This window comes from Melanaphis sacchari, unplaced genomic scaffold, assembly GCF_002803265.2.
Source record: "Melanaphis sacchari strain LSU unplaced genomic scaffold, SCAv2.0 Contig0_pilon_pilon, whole genome shotgun sequence".
In the NCBI taxonomy this organism is placed as follows: domain Eukaryota; kingdom Metazoa; phylum Arthropoda; class Insecta; order Hemiptera; family Aphididae; genus Melanaphis; species Melanaphis sacchari.
Genome location: NW_020270366.1, coordinates 687,603 through 712,263, shown reverse-complemented (window position 1 = coordinate 712,263; position 24,661 = coordinate 687,603). Strand labels below are relative to the sequence as shown.

Here is a 24,661-nt window from a genome sequence, read left to right as displayed (position 1 = left end):
TGTTGTGTATAAAACAGTAAATTTTAAAATAAAAACTATTAAAATGTATACAGCATTTTTATTATTTGAAAAAATCGTATAAAACTCAGGTAACGTCTAAGTATTTATGTACAACATTCACGCAACTGGTTTGCAACTATTGTTTATAATTTTATAAATAATATAATAAAAATAATAATAATTAAAAAATCTAGGAAAACAATAATTGTTCGCTTAAAAGTTACACTATTAAATGCATACTGATATACTTATTTAATATAAATATTGTTTTTGTATTTTTTTTTTGTTTTTTTCAAACTTAATACTAAATTCACTCTAAAACAAATCTTTTATTTACACAATATTTACAAAAGATCATTTTTTAATGAGTAAAGAAAACTTTTTTAAAATAATTTTTATGTAACATAAGTTTAAGTAGAACATAATTAGTCCGAATAAACTTGTCACTTTAAGTACTGTTTATTTTTGTTATATTGGAAGACAGTATGTCGATAGTCAATTGATGGAAAATTAAAAAAAACTATTTTGTATGTACAAACAGTTAATACACTATTGGTATTAAACTAAAGTTTTAGATACACCACAATTATGATTAATATGTACAAAAATTACAATGTCAACAAAATTAATCTTCTGTGTGTAGTCAGCTAGAATGACACAAATCAAATAGAAGCTGGGAGATCGTTCTTGACGATTCAACATTACTCAGTGCTATATTTGACAAATGCGCTTCATATCGTTTTAAATGCCTAGAAATAACAAAGCATAAATTAGATGTCATAAAAATGTATTAAGTAAATTGAATTTCATTTTTATACAAACCATCTTCCAGTTGAAGAATAAATGACTAGGTTCCTTAAAATAAGTGCTGATGTTAGACGTATGCTCTTGGTTACAGGACCTTCATTATCATCCTACATAAAACATACATTTCATAAATGATATTATTATCATCATAGACTATAATATACAACTAAATAAAGAAGCTGAATAAAATTTATAACTACATTTAGCTGTGATAAAAAATAAATTAAACAAAAATTATTTATGGTTTAATATTTAGTTACTGTTAAAATATTTTCTTAAATTTAAGATTAAATATCTTAGTTAATACTTTCTAAATATTTTTAAATATAATTTGAAAAATTATATATGATCAGTTATTTATTTATTTTTTTTTTTGTAAAAATATAAATCATAAACATTACAATTTAAAGAGTTTATTTTTAAAATTTAACTAGTTATTACATTTTGAAATGTTTGAAATATTGAACTAAAAATACTTTATTTTTAGTTTAGACTTTTAGAGTAACGCGCCAATAATTAGCCTAAATTTAAATATATAAATTAATGATTCTAAAATGATTCATAATAAATGTATAACCAATTGACATTTATAAGCTACTTAGTTTTAATAACATAAAAATAATAATAATTTTTAAAGCTAAACTGTAGTAATGTATAAATAGAAAGAAAATTGATCTATATATTAGGTATATTTATTAATATAATATTTTGTTTTTACCCTTACATTTTAATATTAATTTTTATTAACATATATTATTCATTATTGTAAATTATGAGTATTGAATAACATGATAATAAATATATTATATATGTTACAAGCAATCATTTGGGCAAAACCGCCAAAACCATATACTGACTTTTATCGTAAGGACAAAACCGTAGAGTTTTAAATACGTTCGCTAATATTATAAACAAATTTAATAATTATAAAATAAGTATTATTGTACAAATATAATTAAATAAACTTAATTAATATATTTAAACCTCACTTGAGTCAAACTGTAGCGTTTTAAATTGTGTGTAGTTCTAATATGTGTAGCAACAAATAAACAAAAATATTATTTTTTTATTATTATATTCAATTATATCTGTACAATATTTTTTATTAATTATTTATTTTAACATTATAGAGAACCTAATATTATTATATGTTTATTTTTATACGAGTACTTAATATCATTATATTTTTATTATTATTTAAGTGTATTTAATTATATCTGTACAATATTTTATGATTATTATTTTTTTGTATTTAATATTAGTGGTTATTTAAAACGCTACAGTTTGACTCAAGTGAGGTTTAAATATATTAATTTTATATATTTGTACAATAATACTTATTTTATAATTATTAAATTTGTTTATAATATTAGTGAACGTATTTAAAACTCTACGGTTTTGTCCTTACGATGAAAGTCAGTATATGGTTTTGGCGGTTTTGCCCAAATGATGTTGGTCATACCTAGGTTTGCCCGGTCAAAAGCCGAAATATGACATTTTGCCCAAGGATTGTGGGCAATTCGCGTTTTGCCCGTAACATATACATAATACCAATACAAATCAATGTATTAATATATTATTTTGTACACAATGATACATAAAATTAATAAGAATTTCTATTTCGCAAACATATCTAAAGTGCTAGTATAATTAAAGTGCTTAATATATAATATAGTGTAATAATATGTTTTTAAAGCTGTTTTAAACTAAATTTCATCCAACAAAAATAATCATATATAAAATAGCATTAATTAACCTATAAGTGGCTAGAATGTTATTCATATATTGCTCTGCAATAATGTTATATTAACAATTCATGAGGAAATTATTGAAGTTATCATTAATACAATTTACAAGCATTGTAAAGGTTGATTATTAAAATATATAAAATCAAAATACTATATGAAATAACTAATTTAAAGAACAATTACAAAAATTTTAACTTTTCTATGTAGTAAGCTTTAATAATAGAAAGAATTTATATAATATATATTAAATTAATGATTCCTGAGTTAGAACATTATTTGTATTTTCTCATAGTTTAATTATTATTCAAGTTATGAAAAACCAATATTTATGAACCATGATGCACGACATTTATTTTAATACCTATTCACCCATAATTCCTTAGTACAATATATTATAATAGATATATATCAACTAAGTGTTATATAACCTCTTTCACTACACAACTGTCAAGTACCTATATAAGATCTAACAATTTAAAACTTTCATAACTTGTTTAAAAAAATAATAATAATGTTAATTTATAATATTAATTCAATTCAATGATTAAGCTTACTACACAAAATTAAAACTGATGAATACATATTTGCTAAATTGTAACATTAAAAGGTAGAGATAAAACATGTAGAAATAGTGTTCTTTTAAAATAGTTCAAATATTAAATTCAGTTCCAATATTTTGTTTTTATGTAATATATAATATTATCTATAGTATTTTTTTCACATTAAATTAAATTTTAATGTTACAAAATAATATTATATCTAATAATGCTTATTATTTAACACTCAAAAATAAAACCAACACCGTTTTTAAATTCAAGACTAAATTAAATCTTATTATTAGTTATAACTGCAATTAAATACCTATTTGTATTTTAAATCTAACAAATATTTATTTATTTTTTTTAAATAAATATATATTATAAAAATACATAAGCTGAAGTAATTGAAAAATATGAAATTTGATTTAATAATCAAATTGTTTAACTTGTCAAAAAAATTAAAAGAAACTAATTATTCAAAATATTGAAAAATATAGTCGAACTAAAGATTAAATTGATCTTTAACTAATAAAATAATATTATTAAATAAATAAAATTATTTGATAAACTTCAAGAATCAACTTTACAAGCACAGACGAAATCACTAGCAATAAATATAAACTCTCTTGAAACATGCATATGAATAAATTCTATAATAATTTACTTTAAATCAGTATTATACAACCAAAATTTTAAAAAGGCACACACTCAAACAGAATTTACCTGATCGACATTTCCAGCCGATTGATTATTGCCAGCCGCACTCACTAGTCTTTGCTATGTTTCAAGAATACATAAAATAAATTAATTTTCTGATTCTAGAATAATTCTATTTTATTTTTAACATAAAATGTAAGAAATTAAATTTGATATGTTTCTTAAAAATTTAAAATGCAAAACCTTTAGCATAGTTTAAATTTTTAATATAATTTAACTAATCCTCATACAGAGATAATAGTATAAAATACTTAATAATATAGTTAAAATTTGAAAATCTTACCTGTAGTTCTTTGGGATTAACAAATTCTAATGCGTGCCTTTTAATAGCATTAAAAGCAGCATTAGGTGCATAACCAGGATGAGGTGTTGGTGGTGCTGGAGCTGGAATTTCACTACGCCCACTTTGAGACAACTGTCTTCTTCGAACTGCCATCATTCTCAATACCTTTAGAAAAATAATTAACCATATAATATTTTAAATTGTAATAAATATTTTTTAAAACTTACATCAGGATTACAGTGCCTATCAAATAAATGAGTCATCAATGAAAATCGCTTGCGTTTCATAGCATCACATCGTTCCCATAAACATTGCATTTCTTGTATACCATTAGAAGGACAATGAGACTCGCATGCATGCATGTAAACCTCATTGGCAGATTTAAAATTACGCATACACCCTCTCCACTCACATAAAAACTGTCCTTGATGATTGGTAGTGGTATGAACCTCTCCAGTTACCTTTACTGGGGTTGTAGTGCGTATCCTAGTTTGAACGGACGGTGTAGGCATAGAGGCAGATACAATATGAGGTACAGTCTTTATGACCTTAATTTGCTGTTTATTTGCGTTAGAAGTGACAGGCGTTACAGGTCTAGTCACCATAGTTGTGGTTTGCTTTATAGTTGGTGTTGTTGGAATTCGTTGTACAATTACTTTAGATTGGTTCGATGGTGAAGAAGTTTGAACAAAATTAGTTTGACTTAAAGTCATAGTATTGGATGATTGATTATTACTTCCAGTAGGCTGTTGAAGAATTATAATTGTTTTGGCTCCTGAACCTTGTGGTGTAGTTTGGGCTACAAGAACAGTTTGAGCTTGACCTTGTACTAAAGCAGATTGAGGTTGTGCCAATACATATTGTGGCCCACCGGTGCTACCTTGATGAACCATTGTTACAATACCTCTTTGATTATTTGATGGCCATTGAGTGTTTGAAGACGATACAATGATTTGCCCAGGGGTTTGGAAAATTTGCTGAGTTGTGGGTTGAGTATTAACTTGAATTTGCTGTTGAGGAGCAGTTGTTTTTGGCAGTTCATCATCTAAACCATCAATATCTTCTAGAACATCAGCTGCTAAAGCAGCATAAAGATTGGCAGCAGTTGAAGAAGCTTTCATATTACTTTCATCAACCTCCATGTTTTCTTCATCATTACTACTGCTGTTACCATTGAGATGTGGTTTCTTAGGTGCTTGATCACAAGGAATGTCCTTATCAGCTGACCGTTTTCCTCCAACAATCACTTTAACTAATTGTTGTCCACCAACCTTTTCTTCTCCTGTTTCCTGTTTAATTTTAATACAAGTAGCTGTAGATTTATCTTTTGCTTCTACGCATGCACCATTTAATTCCAATCCATTATCCCCAACTTGTATTGATCCAAATAAAAATGGTGCATCTTTTTTCTCAATTTCTTTATCTAATAGCCCAGATAACATTACACTCTTCGAGGCTATGTCATTTACTTCTGATACCTCTGGAGTTCCATTTAAAAGAGATTCCTTTTTTGGCTCCAATAAAATCGTTTCACTTTGATCTATCAGAAAAAAAAATTAAATTTATAGAATATAAGTTAAATTGCAATAAAAAAATAAAAATTAATTAAGCAATATACCTTTATCATTAAGTTTATTCAAGTTATTGGCCAACATTTTATTACTAGAAGCAATTGTTGTAATTACAGACTGTTGTTGTTCTGATTTAGACACCGTTACACTTGTATCGTTTTTACATACCTCCTGTAATAATTAAGAATTATTATTATTTATAATTCATAAGACTAATTAATAGCCAATCACTTACATCTGAAGTAGTAGTTCTGATACCATTGATCCTGGCAGTTTGCTTAGGTACTATTGATGATGCTGAAGCAAATGTAGTAGTAGTAGAACTATTTTGCTGTTGTAATATTTTCTGTTGTTGCTGACGTTGGGCCACCTATTTGCAAAATTAAATAACACTCAATTGTAATAATAAAATACTATTAAAATATGATTGAAATTCAAAAAGCCAATTGGTTAAATTTAATTTTGATTCATAATGGAAGAGATTTTTATTTAAAAATAGGAATTTTAAAAAAGGATAAATATTTTGAAATAGATAATAAAAAAAAAATATAAAAACATTAAAATGAAGTTATACTTGATACCTGTTGATTAATTTTAATCAAAAATGTCAAATAAATTTAAACATAATAAAATGGTAGATAGCCAATTATAAAATAGTTTATTATTTATGAAATTAAAGATTTGTTAGTAATAAAAAATGATAACATACAAAAACTACTAGAACTCGAAAAATTATTTTATTTAAATGTAAGAATTGTTATTGTTAAATACTAAATAATAACATCAAAGAAAAAAAAGCTTGATTGTATCTGTTAGTGAACAAATATTAAATTTAATTAATTATATATTATTATTCATCTACTTTTTAAACACATTTAGCTGTAAGAAAAAATATTAGTGGCACATCATTAATTTAACCATGCTAACAAACCTTATTTCCACCTTCAGTTCACAGAATGAAATTATTTGAATAAACAACTATATTCAACATTTATAATAACTAAAAAAAGTTAAATAATCCAAGAAATCCAAGAAAATTAAAATGTCCCCGTAATGGTTTATGGTATTAAATTTACAAGAATTAATTAAATAATAATACTTTTATTACTTAATGTTTTTATTTGTTAACTTTAAATACAACTTACCTCAGTAATTACTGATGAATTACAATTTTGAGAAGAAGCATATAACGTGCATGACTCATTATTACTAAGTTTAATGGTCGCAGAAGGCACATTCAATTTTGGTTCGCATACCTTGCTAGCTAATAATGTTTTAATTAAAGATGTATTGCTATTAGATAATAATGTTCCTTCAGATTGAGATACAGTAGCAGATGCAACTGTAGTGATGACAGATGTTTCATTTGTAGTATTTGTGGATGATACAGGATTTTGTATAGTCTAAAAATATAATAATAAAATAATATAAACTAAAGTAACCAACATTTTCTTTTCTTTAGACATTAAAATTTGGTTCACCTAAGTTAAAATTAAATAATATTTGTTTAAAATTATTTTAAATATCGTGAATCACTAATAATAATTTCAACTATTAACTAATCATTTTAAATTGTATCAAATTTTTCTCATGTATACAAAGCTAAATTTATATTTAAAAAAGAAAAATAATATGATCATTAATTATTGATAAATATTAAAGATATCTAATATATATTTTATACAATTATTTTTTATTAATAACTATAAATAAAATGTAATGATTACCTTTCCTAAGATTTCACGTTTAATTAAAGGAGAATTCTGTTGGACATTAGTAGTTGGTGCACTGAGTTGTGCTTTAAGGATAGGTGAGGTAGGAATGGACGATGGTGTTACAGATGTAGATTGTGTCACAACCATTGGTGTGTTGATTGGGAATGACAATGGTTTTGATCGAACCTGAATTCCTTCGTAAGCAATGATTTGAGTAGGCGGGTCCATGGCTATTCCACCCTGGCTTTGTGCAAGCTTTACACTTTTTGGTCCAACACCAGGTCCAAACACAGCTCTAAAATAAAATTTTAAATAATTTTTTATATTAATAAATATAAAGTAGTCATAACTTACTTGACACAACGCGGAAAATGAAGTGGAGCAATAACTCCTCTTCTTCCAGCTCTAGCACAAGCAGTCATGTACAATTTATATAATTCAGCCTGATCAATTCCTCGTCCAGGAGTAGGGCACACTTCAAGCACAGCACGGATCCAGTTTAATGCAAATTGTTCATTCTCTTGTTGGATCATATTGGCTGGTTGAGGAACAGTAGAAGTTTGGTTTGTAGACACCACAGCAGAATTGGTTGTAACAGTCATAGTAACTAAATAACAAACAATGGTTTAAATGCAATAATTAAAAATAAAATAAAATAATATTATATACCTGGAACCATAATTTTAGGGCTAGCAACTGATTGCACGGGAGATGGTGGTGGTCCAGTTGGTGTAACAGATGTAAAAGTATTTAAAGTTGTAGACATAACAGGTACTGCACTTGGAGCATTAGGTAAAATAACGGGGTTAGCAACTGCTGGTGTGGGTAATGGAAGTACATTCTGAGAGGTAAAAGTTGAAATGAGATGTTGGGATGCATTAGAAGGTGGAGGAACACTAGGGGCTGCCATCATATGAGTCTTTGGTGCTGATTCTGCAGAAAATGTTGTCGTTGAAGGGGTTGTAACAGTCTCAATAACTCTCATCAATATACATGCTTTGGGACCATATGTCTGTGCCTATAATATGTATACCAAATAATGTATAAATGTATGTTTTAATAGATGTACATTAAATTATAAAATTTACCTCAACAGTAATTAAAGACACCAGAGTATCAATAACCCCATGTACATGAACAATTGCATTACAAGCACGTTCGCCAAGTGAGCTCAATGAGTAAAGACATTCCAATGTTTGTATCAATAACATAATATCATGCAAAGATAACATGTTACAAATTTTATCGTATACCTAAAAAACACAATATGTATGTTTAATATATTTTTGTTTTGATTAACTTTGTATTTTGTTAATACCTTTTGATTAATATTTTTTAATAAAAATTCTTCATTTGATTCTTTAGAGCCCATTCTATTTAAAGCCTCAACCGCACTTAATATGATAGAACGGTCATTGGATTCAGTAATATTTTTACAGACAATATTTAAAGTAGCATGCTGTAATGAACCGACATCAAGAGGTACTACAGGACCAATATTACCCAACATCTCAAAACCAATTTGATGTAAACAATTCCATCTCGTTGCACAGCATAACAAAACAAATCTTAAAAATGTTAAATCTTGACCCATAACTTTCATATTTTCTTCAAAAAATGTCAAATTTCTGAGTATTAATGCCACTTGGTATACTCGTTGACCATATGGGTCATCTGTACCAAGGGGTCTTTTGAGTCCAAACAATTCATCATCAGATGGATCAAAATTTAATTTTACTTTATTATTTCTAAAATCATCATCATCATCACTACAAGAACTTGACTCATCATCTTTTCGTGGTATAGTTTTAGGGGTTCGAGCAGAAAATCGACTTTCGTCTGTCAAGTACATTAGTTCTTGTTCATCAAGAACTTCCTTCCAAAATGATTTTATTGACCATTTTCGTACTTTTCGATAATAATCATCCCAATACTTGCGTGAAGCAGCTATAAAACATTGAAAATATTATAAGTATTTAGTAAATTTATTTTAACTATATTTTTATACACTGATCTTACAATGAGTAAATACACCAGCATGAGCCAATAGATGATGAAGAATTTGAGGGCATTTTGATAACTTAATTGCGTGCTTGTTTTCATTAGATAACAGTATGCAAACATTAATTGCTAGGTCTTGCTCATTAGGTAAAGGTGATAGCAATGATAAAGACAGTTTTTCATAATCACTTGCTTTGTAGAGATTGGTTGATAAACCATGAAATGCTCTTACAGGTTCTAAAAAGAAATTATTAATATTAGGAATTTATCTTTATTAATTAATATATATATATACCATTAACAGCATGCTGATGATGATTATAAACTAAAGGAACAGAATGTAATGCTCTAGCAGACCATTTTTTATGTCTACTATCTTCATCATCATCACCAGCAATTGATCCAGTTTCTCCCAAAAAGTTAATTTTTTCATAACGATCTAAATACCTGTTAATACAATTTAAAATAACTATACTTTCAAGTTTGCATAAATTGTACAAACATACTTATTATTAATTTATTTAACAGAATGTTTAATAATAATTTCTATTTTTACTTAATTTCTACTTTACCTTAAGTAAATTTGTTTTAATGCAACTTCAGCATTAATACAAGATGACAGCAGATCAAAATTTTCCAAAAGATTTTTCCAGTCATTTCTTTGGTTAACCTAATAAAACAACAAATTATCAATTTTTTTTTTAATGAAATATTATAATACCAATAATAAAACTAAAAGTAAACATTTAAAAAAACAAGTGTCATTATAAAATGTAATAGATGTTGAATTTTTTTTTAGTACATTATGAACTCGATTATTTTTCTTAAAACCAGGGATGTATTTGAGAAGATGAGAGTATTCAATAAAAGATATACATAGAACAAATTAGTTTTACCACTCATGTTCTCATGTACATGGGTAAAATATGCTATTGCAATATACATATAAGAGTACAACACATTGATGTGATGCTGATAAATTACACTTAATAATCAAAAATAAATAAACAATAATACAGTTAAAAAAATGCTAAAAAATAAAATATTATCTAAACGAAAAACGTACTGTTATCGACCTTTAAACGACGTTTTATAGAGTAAATTAAATCGAAAGTCGCTACTTACAATCTTATTGACACGAAGATAATGTGCGGCAGTCTACATACATAGATACTAACATAAACAAAATTTGAATAACATAACTAACAGCTTTTGGTACGTTCTTCACTAGTCATAGTGGCATTGAAACCCCCCCTAAGGACCGCGTCGTAACACCGATCGACGGAAACTCGGAATCCTGGCCCGGGCGTGTTATAATATAAATAATAAAAAAAAAAAAACCCGGGAAATCGGGAAAAACGATAAGATAATGTGCGCGGGCGAGAGAGGCGCGCACACGCTGGTCAGAAGTGCCCCCCTCCATGTTACGGGTGCATGTACCTAGAAATGTATAGAGTAATGTCGTCGGCATGTTGTGCGATTCGCGGAGATGCTTAACGACGACGCCAACGATGACTACTACACTATGATGACGGAACCACGTGGCGTCTGCCGGGGGTATCCCTCCAGCTGATCGGGTAACGGTGACGTCACACACAAACACACACACACACACACACGCACACAGTGGAGAGGCCAACACGACTCTACAACTACAACAGCCCCACCACCAGTGTTTTTATCAATGGCCCCTTGTGCGTCAAGATCAAGTGCATGTCCATGAAACCGTCCTCACGATGCACAACGAGGTGCGTTTTAGACAAGCCCTCCCCCACCCCTACGGAGTGCAAAACATATCGACGCGATTTGGTGCTGTTGCACCACTTGCCCCGAAATCACTACAATAATATGTATAACAAAATGAAATATTATAACATACTACTTATCATGCGAGTAACCGTGTTAAATATCGAACCGGTAAATGCACAACCGATGACTCTCGTAGTCTCATAGGATGACCCGATTTCTAATCAATCCATACCACAATACTTTGTTTACAAAACATTCATCATGATTTTTGTCGACGTCTAACTATTATTAAAAACCATTCACCTTTTGACGTATTTTTGGATCACAAAATGATAAAATACTATTTAAGTACATTCGTATAGTAGGCTAGTCAGTACGCGCGAATATCCTACACGTATAGTACATATCATAATTATAATATATAGGTAGTTGATGAGTTAAACATAACAGCTAATAAGTAATGGTATAAATAATAATAGTACCTAATAAACTTAATTTTAGAATTGTATGTATTAAATTGCACATTCAGTCATTCAAATATTAAATTAACAATATTATCAGTTTGTTCAAAATATATCAGTACAATAAACTTTATACAATAATTAAATAAGTAGATACATTAACACAAGAAATTTAATTTAATTTTTATTTATATAACTAAAGATGTTTATATAATTTGTTTAAAAAATTGCAAAATGAAGTTATATACTCGTAATACCAGATACGAGCTTAGCTCAGTTGGTATACATATCAGATTTTAATATTATTATTGTAATTATTCTAAATTATGCTGAATAAAAAAAAATATAAAAATATTATACTTTGTAAATATATTCAAATAATATTAACTGTAGATTATTTTTTACACGAATCTAAGAATACATTAAACAGATATTTTAGTTTAATTTTATGGACAGTCAATATTTCAATATTAAATAGGTTATTAATAATAAATTATTATAAATTATCATATAATCATACTTAAAAGCAAAACTAAAAAAAAAAAATTAAAATAAATATTAAAAAACATGTAATTTATGCTATAATGTTCTGATTAATATTTTTCTAATAATAATTTAAGTATAATACAAGTAAGCCTAATTATTCAATAAACGAATTACGTACATCGAAACAATATTGAATCTTGAATAAAATGTTAGATATATGTACCTATCTATATATGTATATATTAAATAAATTTATAAAGTGTAATGTAATGGTAAAAGAAATTAGGAGGTAGGTGATAGGAACATTCAAAAAGTCAAACAGTCCTTAATTAGTAATCTACCTAATTATAATGATTTTATACTTTTGAAAGGTAAACCTAATATAAGTTTAAGTTACAAAAAGTTCAGTTCATTTAAAATGTTATATTTAAAAAAATTGTATTATGGAAGGATTTACCTGAAAAGTAAGAAGCACGATTTATGCAGAAAAGACACTCTTTTATTATACCAAAATAATTAATTGCACAGTAAAGACTAAAATAAATTATCCACTCTCCTTTTATAGTCTATCCAAATACATGCATAGCGTTTAAGAACTACCGTGGAAAAATGTTGAAATAACATATTATATCGTATATATACAAAATCCATCGAAAAACTGTAATACCTACCCTTGTACACAGTAAACAAACAGTATAACCTGTCTATAAAGTATACGTCAACAATAAAAAAACGTATGCAATTGACGAGACTTAAGATATTACACCCGCATGTGTTGTCTGTCTTACAAGCATACCTATTATAACATAGCTAATATAAGTTCAATAGAACAGATAAGTTTTTAGCTTTAATATTAAAGTTAATGATATATTATAAAACTTAGAGATAAAAAACATTATCTGTTATTATTATACATGAATATGAGCATTTTTATATTTTAATGTTACACACGATTGTAACCTTGCTTAAAATTTGATTAAAGGTCAATTTATTTTAATATTAATGTAAATTGGTTCTAGTGGTTCTACTGAACGCAAATTTGCCATGTACATTTGAAAGAAGACAACACACGCGGGTGGCGTTTAGAAGATTTGGTGTTTTTTGGGAACTATTCCATCTTATTCAGTTTTAATTTAAATATCGATAAATAATAACAAACAATAGAAATTTGTTCGTAAATTATATTTATCATCAACAGTAACAAAATATTATTTAATATATTACATTCATGCACAGAAACTTTAATAAAATTATACTACTTTGAAATAATTATGAATTTTATTTTTAATTGCATAAATTGACATTAATTTCTTTGTACAGTTAATTCAGTTTGTATTATAATATTGAACCGTTAATGAATCGTAGTAATTCCATCGGAGAATAGTTACAGGGATATTTTAAACAGATTCTCTTAATATTGATATACATGTTACGTGGAAGATGACATTTAAAATAAATTCTATAAAAAATAAACAGTAATAACTATAGGCAATAGAATATAACCTAAGTAAACAGTATTTCAATAATGGGTAAAAGATAATTTTAATTTACTATAACTAGCACTCTTAATTATTAATTTTTAACTTACTCAAATGATATAGAACTATGTATTCATAATTCAAACAACTACCAATACTAAAATAAAAAATGGCGAACATTAAAAATTATCTCATTTCATTAACATTCAAATACGATTATTTTTTTCATAAAAGGAAGTTATGCAGTAAAAATGAATAATCAATTTAAAATCACACCAATGCTACTAACGCGCACTATCCACAAAACTCGTGAACTTATTCAAATTATACTTCTATAAAAATACTGTATCTATATTACATATTCTCTCAATCAATATGATTCGTAATGATTCGACTTCAAAAAGTAAAATGTATCTTTAAATTTTAATAATATTTGTAAATCGCAATCGAACGAAGAAAAAAGTAATTTTGCTACATTATTTTTAACCGAAAAATAATATTACAAATAAAAAAATTAAAATGTACTATGAATTACACTGTGTCATTCCAGTATTCGTGTAGGTACAACACAAATAATTACTACAATAATTGTATAATCATTACTCAAGTAATATCTATTAATTTGTGGCTTATTTATAACTCCTGGTACGTAACCTATAATAAAAATACACGAATAATTTTAGATCCTAAAAAAATTACAATATTGCATTTAATTTGTGTACCTATCTACAAAAGATGTTAATAAATGATAACTATTATAAACACGTGTAACACATAAAAATATGAAAAATATTTTTATACTTAATGTAAATGCGATATTTACAATTTAACAATTACAGGTGCATTTTTATTAAATATTAAAACAAAAACAAAAATGTTTATTTATGTGGTTAAGAATAGATTAATATGGATACTTATGCAAATTAAAAATTCAACAATTCATAAAAGACGAAGATAAAACGTTTACATGTATTTGTTAAATGATTGATACATACATCTTCTACAAATAGGAATACACAATATAATACTAATATAGTACTCGACTGGCATATAGTATTTATGTCAATCAAAAACAATGAATAATTAATATATAATAAAAATAACTCAGGTTTAACTGAACAAAACTATAGTAATTAAATAACCAAGCTAAGAACAAATTAAGACTTGTTTAATACATATTTTCAATGACACCAAATAAATTTAATTATTTTTAAATTCATTATATTTTAATAATAGTAAATAAATACATGTGAGGTGTTTTGCTATAAACATACTGTAAAATATTCGATATGATTCTAACAGACCGTTATAATTGGTCAAAAATAAATTAAGTATATACTATATAGATAGCCTCTATATAAAGATTTTATTAAATTTAAACATAATAATTTGTTGGCATTCGCATTAAACCATAACATAAGGTTTCTTTCCAATTTTTAATATGTTCTTTGTTTTGTACAACATGTCATTTTAAGACGAACATTTATTTAGAAAAATACAAAGTAACTAGCATGAGAGACTGAGTTATTGATTTCACTTTACAGAAATCCCAAGCGGTCTACTAACACTCGTATTAACTACGTGTGTGCAAACACTTGTTTTATTATGAGATGCAAAAGTTGCTTATTGAAGTTTCTAACGAAATTTCTTATCCGTACTAATACTAAGACACCGTTTGACGTTTGATTAAAAATAAAACTAGGCCGTTCACAAATTATAAGATAGTATACATGTGGGTCCTCACAGATTTTATGAAAAAGGATTCAAGTAGTTTTTTGGGTCTGGGCGGTGAAGAGAAAAAATGTATAAGTAACACCGTCTGCACTAACACGAGTTCGAATAGTACTGGAAAGCCAGATGTTTGTGTTTGGATAGATTGCAGTAGTGCCAAAGCCATATTATATGTGTGAATGAATAAAATGTTATGCTTGAATACGAAGCATGTATATATAATACAATAATAAAATTAACCATGTATGTAATGCGATGTAGACAAGAAACGTTAATAATCATAATACATTCTACGTATACAATAATAATAATTGAACATTTTAACCGAGCTGCAGTATGGATCACATTGGGGCGCTTACTAAACGTAGGCATACATATTTTATTATTGAAACGACAAGTTGGTAATGGTCGTAAACTCGTAACGCATATTCTAATACAATGCTCTGACCATTATTTTCTGAACTTAAGAGGAATACAAAATACATAACATTTCGAAATCCATGTCAACTTAAAATAATACCTATATAGGCTTAATACTTAAAAGTAGGCAACTGATATTAATGATATACAAGGTGTATCAAGAATATATAACAATTTTATATTATTTAAGTGTTAGATCATGACGAATAACGGTGCACCTTATTTAAAGTCTCATACATAATAATAGAGTTATCAATTGTGTTCATGAGAACGATTTTTATATTAAAATTGTTTGTGAATGTGTGACGAGAACGAGGAGACGAAAATTTAAAAACGGAGAAACAGTAACAGTTCGTCTTTGGTGTTCGATTAATTAAAAAATTTATTTCAATAATCGGACAGACAGCGAGGACACGAGAAGAATACAGATTGTAATAAAACATCACGTCGATATAAATGAAAATCGTTCAGGGAAACTGCTAGTGTAGGGAGTTCGAGACGGTAATAATATAGACGATGCGCCCCGATGGCCAACAATCACGGAGTGGCGGGAGCGGGACCGAGGGGCGCAGTGTTGATGCGGTTCGCGGATAAAAATATACATAAACGGGGGGGGGGGAAGGCGAATACAAAATATCTTAATAATTTTGTATTTCAAAAAATAAACGTCTTATTAACTACCGCCGATACAGCTCGCTAGGCCATTGTAAATTTCACAAACACCACAATCGCGCGCGAAGAATGTGCGATATTCGACGCGTCGTTATTACGGGGAAAGGGAGGGAGCTTCATCGGTACTCTGCGTGTATTGTGTGTGCTGTGAATATCGTATATTGTAATGTGCGTGTGTGGGTTTATGCGAACGATGGCCGACCGGAAGCGGTTCGACGACCGGCGGAGACACGGGCGGCGGCATATAATATTTTAGTTGGATATTATTATTATTAAATAGGTGCGGAGAACACCATCGCAGTCGACGCAACCGAATAGAGCGCAGCGGCGGCGTCGGTCGTTGATGACTGGTGTGTGTGTATGTGTGCGAGCTATGTATGAGCGAGGTGGGGTTGAGCAGACGCAGCGGTCGAAAGCAGGATTTCTGTGAACGGTGGCAACGGCAACGACGACGACGGCGGCGGCGGCGGCGGCGATTAGTGGGGGGAGAACGGTTGCGGCGCACAATCGTTGACAGTCGCGCAACGTTGCCGCATCGTGCGCGCCCCCGGATCCGTTCAATAGCGCCACGATGCCACGAAACGAGCGAACGCGGGCACCGGGCCCCATTCCCTCCACCCGTCATCGTCACAAACACAACAAACGCAATAACATTATATTACACTATACATACATAATAAATAAATATATATATATAAAACAGTATGATATACACTTCGTGTGGTACGGCAAACGGATATCTACGTGCGCTCATCCGTTTGTATACAATGCCGAGCACCGCCGTGCCCACGGGCCATACACACAATATAATACACGACATAGCGATAGTACAGCGTGTACGATATAATATGATATAAAATATTATTATTGACGATTTGATCGAACGTCGTCCGTACGACTTAAATTATTAATACATTTTTGTCGACTAGTTGAATGGCAGTGACAACAGGAGGACCCACTCGAATGCACCGGTTGTGGTGAGACCATCCCGGGGATTTCGACGATCGTCCCGTAAGGTGGTCTCGGGCGCGCTCGCGGCGGAAACCGCGCCGTGGGCGACCGGGCGGCATTTGGGAACCGGAAAATCTCTCGGCACGGCGGTGGCGGTGTTGCCGCCGATAAATAATCCAGGTCTGCATCTAGGTCAGGACCGCGCCACGGTGGTCACGCGCCGCCGACACTAGTGTGGATCGCGGTGGACGGTCGGAGGGGGGGAACGTAGGCCGCGGCACCCGTGTGGCAGTAAGTCACCGGCGACAGTGATAGCGACGAGTACACACCACGGTGGGTACATGGTAGGGCGGCGGCGGCGGCTGCGTCGCGTGATAAGCGTTCCGGCGTGTCTGCTTTTAGATCCCCGAGATCGACCGCGCCGACCGATCGTGTTCGCGTGCACTCAACACGAGACCCGAGCTCTAGGACGTGCACATAACAAACACCTCGCGTAAATCGACTGCTCCGCCGCCCGGACGGATATCGGGTTTTCACAAGAGACGCTAGACCTTATGTCAGACCGGCCCAATAACACCGCACAACACCCCCCAACAGCTTTCTGATATTTTTCTTGTACCCCCCTCGCGGAGATAGACAGTATATTTATCGTATCTATATAATATTACAATCGTTACTCTATTATGTGTGAAAATATTCGTTTTGAGGAGATCAGATTTTGTCGTTTCTATTAGGGAAGACATCCATTTCTTGATCATTATCAAAACCGTTCCAAGAGTCTTGAATTGACTAAGTTGTACTCGGTCACGATTAACCGAATACAGACAGACGACTTGGTTTTCGAAAATTAAGAAAATATATTTTTTGGTTTTAAGAATCGATAACTAAAATTTAAAACAACGAATTCTAAAAGAGGACTTTTCCTTTGATCTAGCTCTTGAGAATTCCTAAACTAACGTTGTTATAGCTTACCATTTACCTACCTGGGCGAATTTTATTCAATTAAAACTTACATTCCAATTAAAAACACTATAGATTTTTAAAAAAATTAGATAAACTCACCTTAACCCATCCTCCTTGTGCGGTGACCAGAACATATAGTAGATATAAATCAATATCTTTTCCGTCTATTTTTGGCGAGACACGACTTGGTGTTCTGAAAAACAAAATATATTATTTTCTTTTATAAACTTGTTGTAATTAATAAAATTAATACAAATGATAAAATATTTAAATTGCCGTCTATTAACACAGTACTTATGCCCAAAATCAATCATATTATGTTATTTAACAAAACTTTGTGATATAAAGGATAGATAACAAAACGTGTTCTGAATTCAGCAATCAATCACAACATCTAATATGATACCGACAAAATACATTGTTGTTTACAATTTTCATTAATCTTTGAATAGTTTAATTAAAAAAACATAAAAAAACAGCTGATGAATGTGAATATTATAATAATTATATATAAATTATTAACAAAAGATAATATGGTAAGATACACGATTCTAAGAATGGAAAGTATACTATTTGCATACCTATTATTTCTAACGGTTTAAACTATAATTTTGGAATAAAACATAACTAAGATGACATAATATTATACATTTTCAATTGTAAATAAATAGATATGACGTTTACACACTTAAGGTTTTGTATAAAAATAATTATAACACTAAGATTATTTAAATTATGAACAGGAACTTTTTAATTTTCATACGATTTCTAATTACTATAAACATTAACCACCGTTCGTCTTCCTACTGCTATAAAATTACGATTTATGAATTTTAATTACAAAAAAATGTTCTTAATATAGTTTGTCGTACATTTCTTTTCAAATAAAACTTCTAGAACTTGTAGATAAAAAAATTGATTTTATTTTAACAATTAGTAAACATCGCTTATTGTGATTGCGATTTGGGATTATACCAACTACGTTGTAGGTTTTGTACTTATTGAAATTATATTTCATTAAAAATATAAAGAGAGGCAAAAAACAACTCAAATTTTATTGAATAAATATGAGTATATCTAACAAAGAGGGAAAGTAATAGATTTCTAAGAACAATATTATGACAATACAGCAATATAGTCAGCTCTTTAGAAAGTTTTTTCATTTTTCACAACCGTGAATGTATTAAATTGTGTACAAGGTGTAAGCCTTTGATGGTAAGTAGACGAAAAAGTTCGTCCAATTCTCGTTATCGCTGTACACAAAAAGTACAATATTATAATAGATAACCAATAAAATCAAACACAATCAATGATATCACTGTTGGTCGTTTCATAGAACTGTAATTATAATTTAATTTTTATTAAAAATAAGTGGTACCTATAAATATACCATATACGATAACTGTTCCGACCAAACGATTACGACTTTTGAAGAATTTTTAAAAACCATTTGATCTAAGCGAGAACATTAAAATACAATCATAACGGCGTTTAAAACTGAAACTACTTGTTTTCAAGAAATGTTTAATAAGTAATAATCGACGACCAACGAGTAACGAGTATTATTTGTAAAATTCGAAACAAGGGCAGATTGGTGGTGACGCCGCATCAATAAAGATTATAAAACCGTTCTCACGGTATGAAGTTTTTTTACTTTTTATTAATTAACTCAATATAAGCGTCTCTTCCAACAGCCACAAAAAATTATAATAATTTTAATAATTCGAGTAGTAACTAATATCATTGTTAATACGTTTAACTATTGATGATGGATAATAAAATAGCCGGGAATTCTCCCCACCACCATCACACATAAACACAATATTTCTAAATAAACTCAGAGTATATATACTACAGTAAACATCGGAACGACGTCACAAAGCTCGAAAACGCAAAAATCTCTTAGGACAACTGTTAGGCATCAACGGTCATGCTTTAGAGAAACAAGTAACGCGCTTTGGAGCACTTGAAGCAAGCGCCCTTGTATTGGGCGCAGGGAATCGTAAGCGTCCGCTTAAACATTTTGGAGGGAAACATGGACGTCACGGCGGCCCGCGCGAGGGTGGGTAACGGTGTGCCGAAGTCGACAAAAACCCGCGGACGACTCGAAGCGGACCCAGCGAAGGGTCGGTAAACCTGATGGACTCGGACATACAGGAGACGAGCGTTTCGAGTGGCCGCTGCGGCGGTGGAGGTGCACTTACCCTCTGGTGTCGTGGAAGTGTTGCAGGTCCCTGAGGAAGCTGGCCTTTTCTCTCGCGTAGTTAGCCGGATCTTTGTTCAGGATGCTGGCCATGCCTGCTGGATCTGTCCGGAGCGTGTGCGGCGGAGTTACGTCGGCGGCGGGCCACGCGTGTCGCGCACGGAGCGCAGTGCTAGGACCCGGGGAGCGCGCGCGCTGGCTGCTTGTCAGCGCTGATCGTCCGCGAACATATTTTCACGTCGTCGTCGGCGGCCCGTGCATCGTTATCACCGGCGGCGGCCGTTATCTAAGCCGCGGCGGATCTATGACGGACGCGCTTACCCCGCGCTGCTACTCGCACGTACTCAACGGAGGCGGCGGCGGCGTCGCCGTCGTCGTCGTCGTCGGCAGCAGCAGGAGTGACGGTGGCGGCAATAGCACCACAGTCCAGTCAGCGGCGCGCGTCCCGTATCTTGTCGCCCGGCGTCCGGACCACCAGCACACTACGCGGACGTCGTCGGAACGCGAAAAAAACGGCCGCGGGATTTGTACAATTTTACTGACACACGCGATAGACACTGCGGCGCGAAGACACAAGCGACACACACAAAATGGCGACAACCGATCAGCGGTCGCATACGCGTTGGGAAGAGTGGAGAGAGAGAAAAAAAATAAAACTAAAACGAAATAAAAACAAAATAAATAACGTGCAACGTCGGCGGCGGCGGCGGCGTGTTTCGCCCGTGCGTTTCGGTGAGCGGTTGTCGTTCGGGGCCGGCCCGGCGCAGGCGAGCGCGGTGGCGACGGGCAGCGACAAGAAGGAAAAGGAGAAAAAACAAAAAAAAACAAACCGATCGGCCAGCGGAAAACCGGGGAAAAAGTCGAATATTTATTCACTAGGCGATCCGGTAGAGCAGACCGTTCGTCATAGCACACAGTGTGTTCACGTCGGTCGGGTCGCTCCCACCACCCCACCAACAAAACATCGTCCAAACATCAAAACCTGGTCGCGCGCGCACGCACCTCGTGCGCGCGCCACAGCGCAGACCCATTTACAGTGGTACCAACGATTTATGGCCGCCGACGCCGTGAACCGTCGTACGACATAATATTATTATTATTATTATTATTATTATTACATGTGTGTAATGTATACATACTACATATTATTGTCTTGTCTACGTACTAAATAGTAAATACTATTACAAAAATCGAAATATAATATTGAGTAATTCGCTTTTTTTTTATAAATCATAATACTGACTTTACAGCTCTGATCGTACTTCAACGACTTCCAAATTCCAATCGTCGTTAAATTATTATAACTGAATAGTGAATTGTATAGATTAGAATTCCCTCGGTTTTTCGTCTTTATCAGTGAAACGCATTGACCGAAAATGAATTTTCGAATAATTAACGATATATTGCGCGTGGGGTGTGTGTATGTGTGTACGTAACCATGTGTTAGTGCGCGTCTCGCACTCTCGCGTCTAAACATGGTTCAGACAAAATTCAATTTCTAACGTTTATTCAGTTTATTAATGTACAGCGCGTGTTACACGCTTATGACATATATACGTTCATTGATTTATCAGATTCATGTTGAAAATTTGTTAGCTTTAAAATTTGCTCATCAACTGAATTTTAGAACTTAAATTTTTATATTCCACTACCACAGTCCTGCTCAAAATTATCTTCAACCACTGTCCGTAAATATTGTCATTTTCCCTTCCAAAATATCAGAACGTAGTAACCATAACGTCGACCAGCCGATAATTAAATTACGTTTTTACTCTCTACAAAGTTATTAATAAGTTAGCCGCTAGTCAGTTGAAAAATTTAAACGTAGATATTATGTACTAAAATAAGAGTTAATATGAGATGAGTAATCAATTTCAAGCAAATAGCTGGCGAACTTAAGAAATTTTTACAGAACTCTATCTGATTGAAAGGAAATAGTTTCGACACTAAAAGCCCATAGAACCAAACACCAAACCATAATCTGATATTAACCTGATGCTCTCATTTCTGATAAATGTATAAGACTAATTTTTTATGAAGTTTTAAGTATAAATTTAATTCTAAATTGTATATATATTTGTTATTTTTTTAATGTTATTCTTTAGAAAAAAACTGCGTGCTGCTTGACATTTTCTCCAGTGCATGATAAAACACAAATCATAATATATTTGTTTTAAATTATGACTGAAAAAATTATCCTCTAAGTTGCTATAGTAATGCAATTCATTGGTTGTTAAGGACAAAAAGAAAATTTGATTATAAAATAAAAAATTGTATCCAAATTTTGTGTTTCCGTTATTAATTTTTTTTTGTTTTGTTTTTATAATAATGAAATTATATTATTTATTGGTTGCTTAAATAAAAATATTGTATCTACTATCCAACTCAAAAACATACTCGTGTACATAAAACCTAAACCATGGGCGTAGGTAGGAAATATTTTCGGAGGTTTTGGTTTGGGTCTATATCAATATCATAAAACATTAAAATTAAACATGAATTATTTGTTCAGTTTTATCTTTAATTTCGGGGGGTGTTAGAATACCCCCCTTACCTACGCACATAACCTAAACTATGTTAAAAATCAAGCAATTTACTTTATTATTTAATACCATATAGTAGTGTGAATGAGGTATACAGAGTATACCAATTGCATACCACCTGTAGCTTAGGAGCAGATTCTTTATTTAAACTACATCATGTAAACAGTTCTAAATTAATAATTTTAAAGAGAAGAAATTGCAAAATTTCAAGTTCATATTACATTACCTTTCACATTACTTTACACGTGTAAACATGTTACTTATTTTTAAACCGAATTTGTAGCTCTAATTAAGGCGATTGAACTACATACAATGAAAAACAATACAATTTATTTACTATTAATAGGTAGAAATCTCGATTTCAAAAATACTTAATAATAATATTAAACAGTGGTGTTGTTGTGATAACACGTGTAATTCTTATATTCAATTAAACTCTGATAATGATATAATCAAAAAAGTTATTGAACATAATCATGTTGACGAAAACAAAATATTAAGACGTCAAATCATGAGTAATAAATTAAAACAAAAAGTTTTTGACGATATTTTTAAGAAACCAAATAAAATAATTAATCGTGAATTTCCTGTAATATATGATGTAGATACGTTAACTACATATGATTTACAATTAATCAGAAAAAAATATGAATTATACGTCTATATGCATGATAGTGTACAACCAATCAAAATTTTTATCTTATCCTATATTTAAAAAAGCTGTTGAACTATTGAGTGTCAATAGTATTTGTTAGTGACGCTTAGTGATATCTTAATTTATAATTGTTAAATGCAATATGCATTAAGAAATAAAAATTTTCTTTAAAACGTATCACATAGGTATAAAAAAAAATTGACTGTGAACCAATGTCCATTTACCTCTTGACCTGCATGGTTACATAAGTCATAATAGAATGCACAGTCTGCGAAATAAAATTTTAATTTGGTTTCACTACTATAAATTGTTATTTATAATCTATATTAATATATTACGAATATATGTTATTAATTATTAAATAATTTAAATATCTACATCTATGTATATACAATACACATAAATAAATATTTTTTTTTTTGTTCTCTAAAGACTCAAAAACTATATTAAACTGTTTTCAATAAAAGTCCTTATTATTTTAGTTAGCAAAAAGCTCTCAATTATTTGTATATTTTCAGCTTATATCAGTGTTTAAATATAACTATCAATTGACATTGATAAAGTTATTATATTTTAGTTTTTATATAAAAATAGGTAGGTAAGTAGGTACCACTTTGCTGTACATTAGGTGTCGAGTGAGTCACTAGGTATTATAAATGTGTTCAATTTAAATTCAACAATTTAATATTATAGTTTACGAAAAATTATTCTTAATGGAAGTCTTAATGGTCTATCAGAGTATCAGTCCATATCACCAAACGATATGTTTATTTGATATAGGTAATCATTTATTTTACTTTTAGTATTATGATAGGTTGATAAATTTTTTCCTGAAAATATTGCATTTATTATATTATTATTAAAATGATATATATTTATACCATATTATATGATACAAAATATAATAACATCTCTGCAAATACCGTAAAACAGTAAAAATAAATTTATAGTACCTACCTATATTAATC

The 24,661-nt window shown here is 30.6% G+C and overlaps 1 protein-coding gene across 3 annotated transcripts; it reads right to left on the bottom strand.

Moving 5' to 3' along the window:
* Positions 1–38: 38 nt before the first annotated feature.
* LOC112601325 (AT-rich interactive domain-containing protein 2) lies at positions 39–21,566 on the bottom strand. Of its 3 annotated transcripts, none has more exons than XM_025348881.1 (18): positions 20,497–21,566; positions 18,392–18,485; positions 9,954–10,051; positions 9,677–9,828; positions 9,400–9,618; positions 8,699–9,327; positions 8,469–8,633; positions 8,050–8,398; positions 7,735–7,987; positions 7,393–7,675; positions 6,811–7,068; positions 5,901–6,035; positions 5,713–5,836; positions 4,322–5,634; positions 4,095–4,259; positions 3,818–3,871; positions 823–914; positions 39–749 (listed from the first exon to the last, which is right to left on the bottom strand). In XM_025348881.1, exons 1-18 carry the CDS (start codon positions 20,586–20,588, stop codon positions 644–646), a joined length of 4,581 nt encoding a protein of 1,526 aa, XP_025204666.1. In that variant the 5' UTR covers positions 20,589–21,566; the 3' UTR covers positions 39–643. The 3 variants fall into 3 exon arrangements, with proteins under 3 accessions (XP_025204666.1, XP_025204685.1, XP_025204676.1); XM_025348900.1 differs by having other exon boundaries at positions 6,922–7,068; XM_025348891.1 differs by lacking the exon at positions 3,818–3,871.
* Between the last annotated feature and the right edge of the window lie 3,095 nt (positions 21,567–24,661).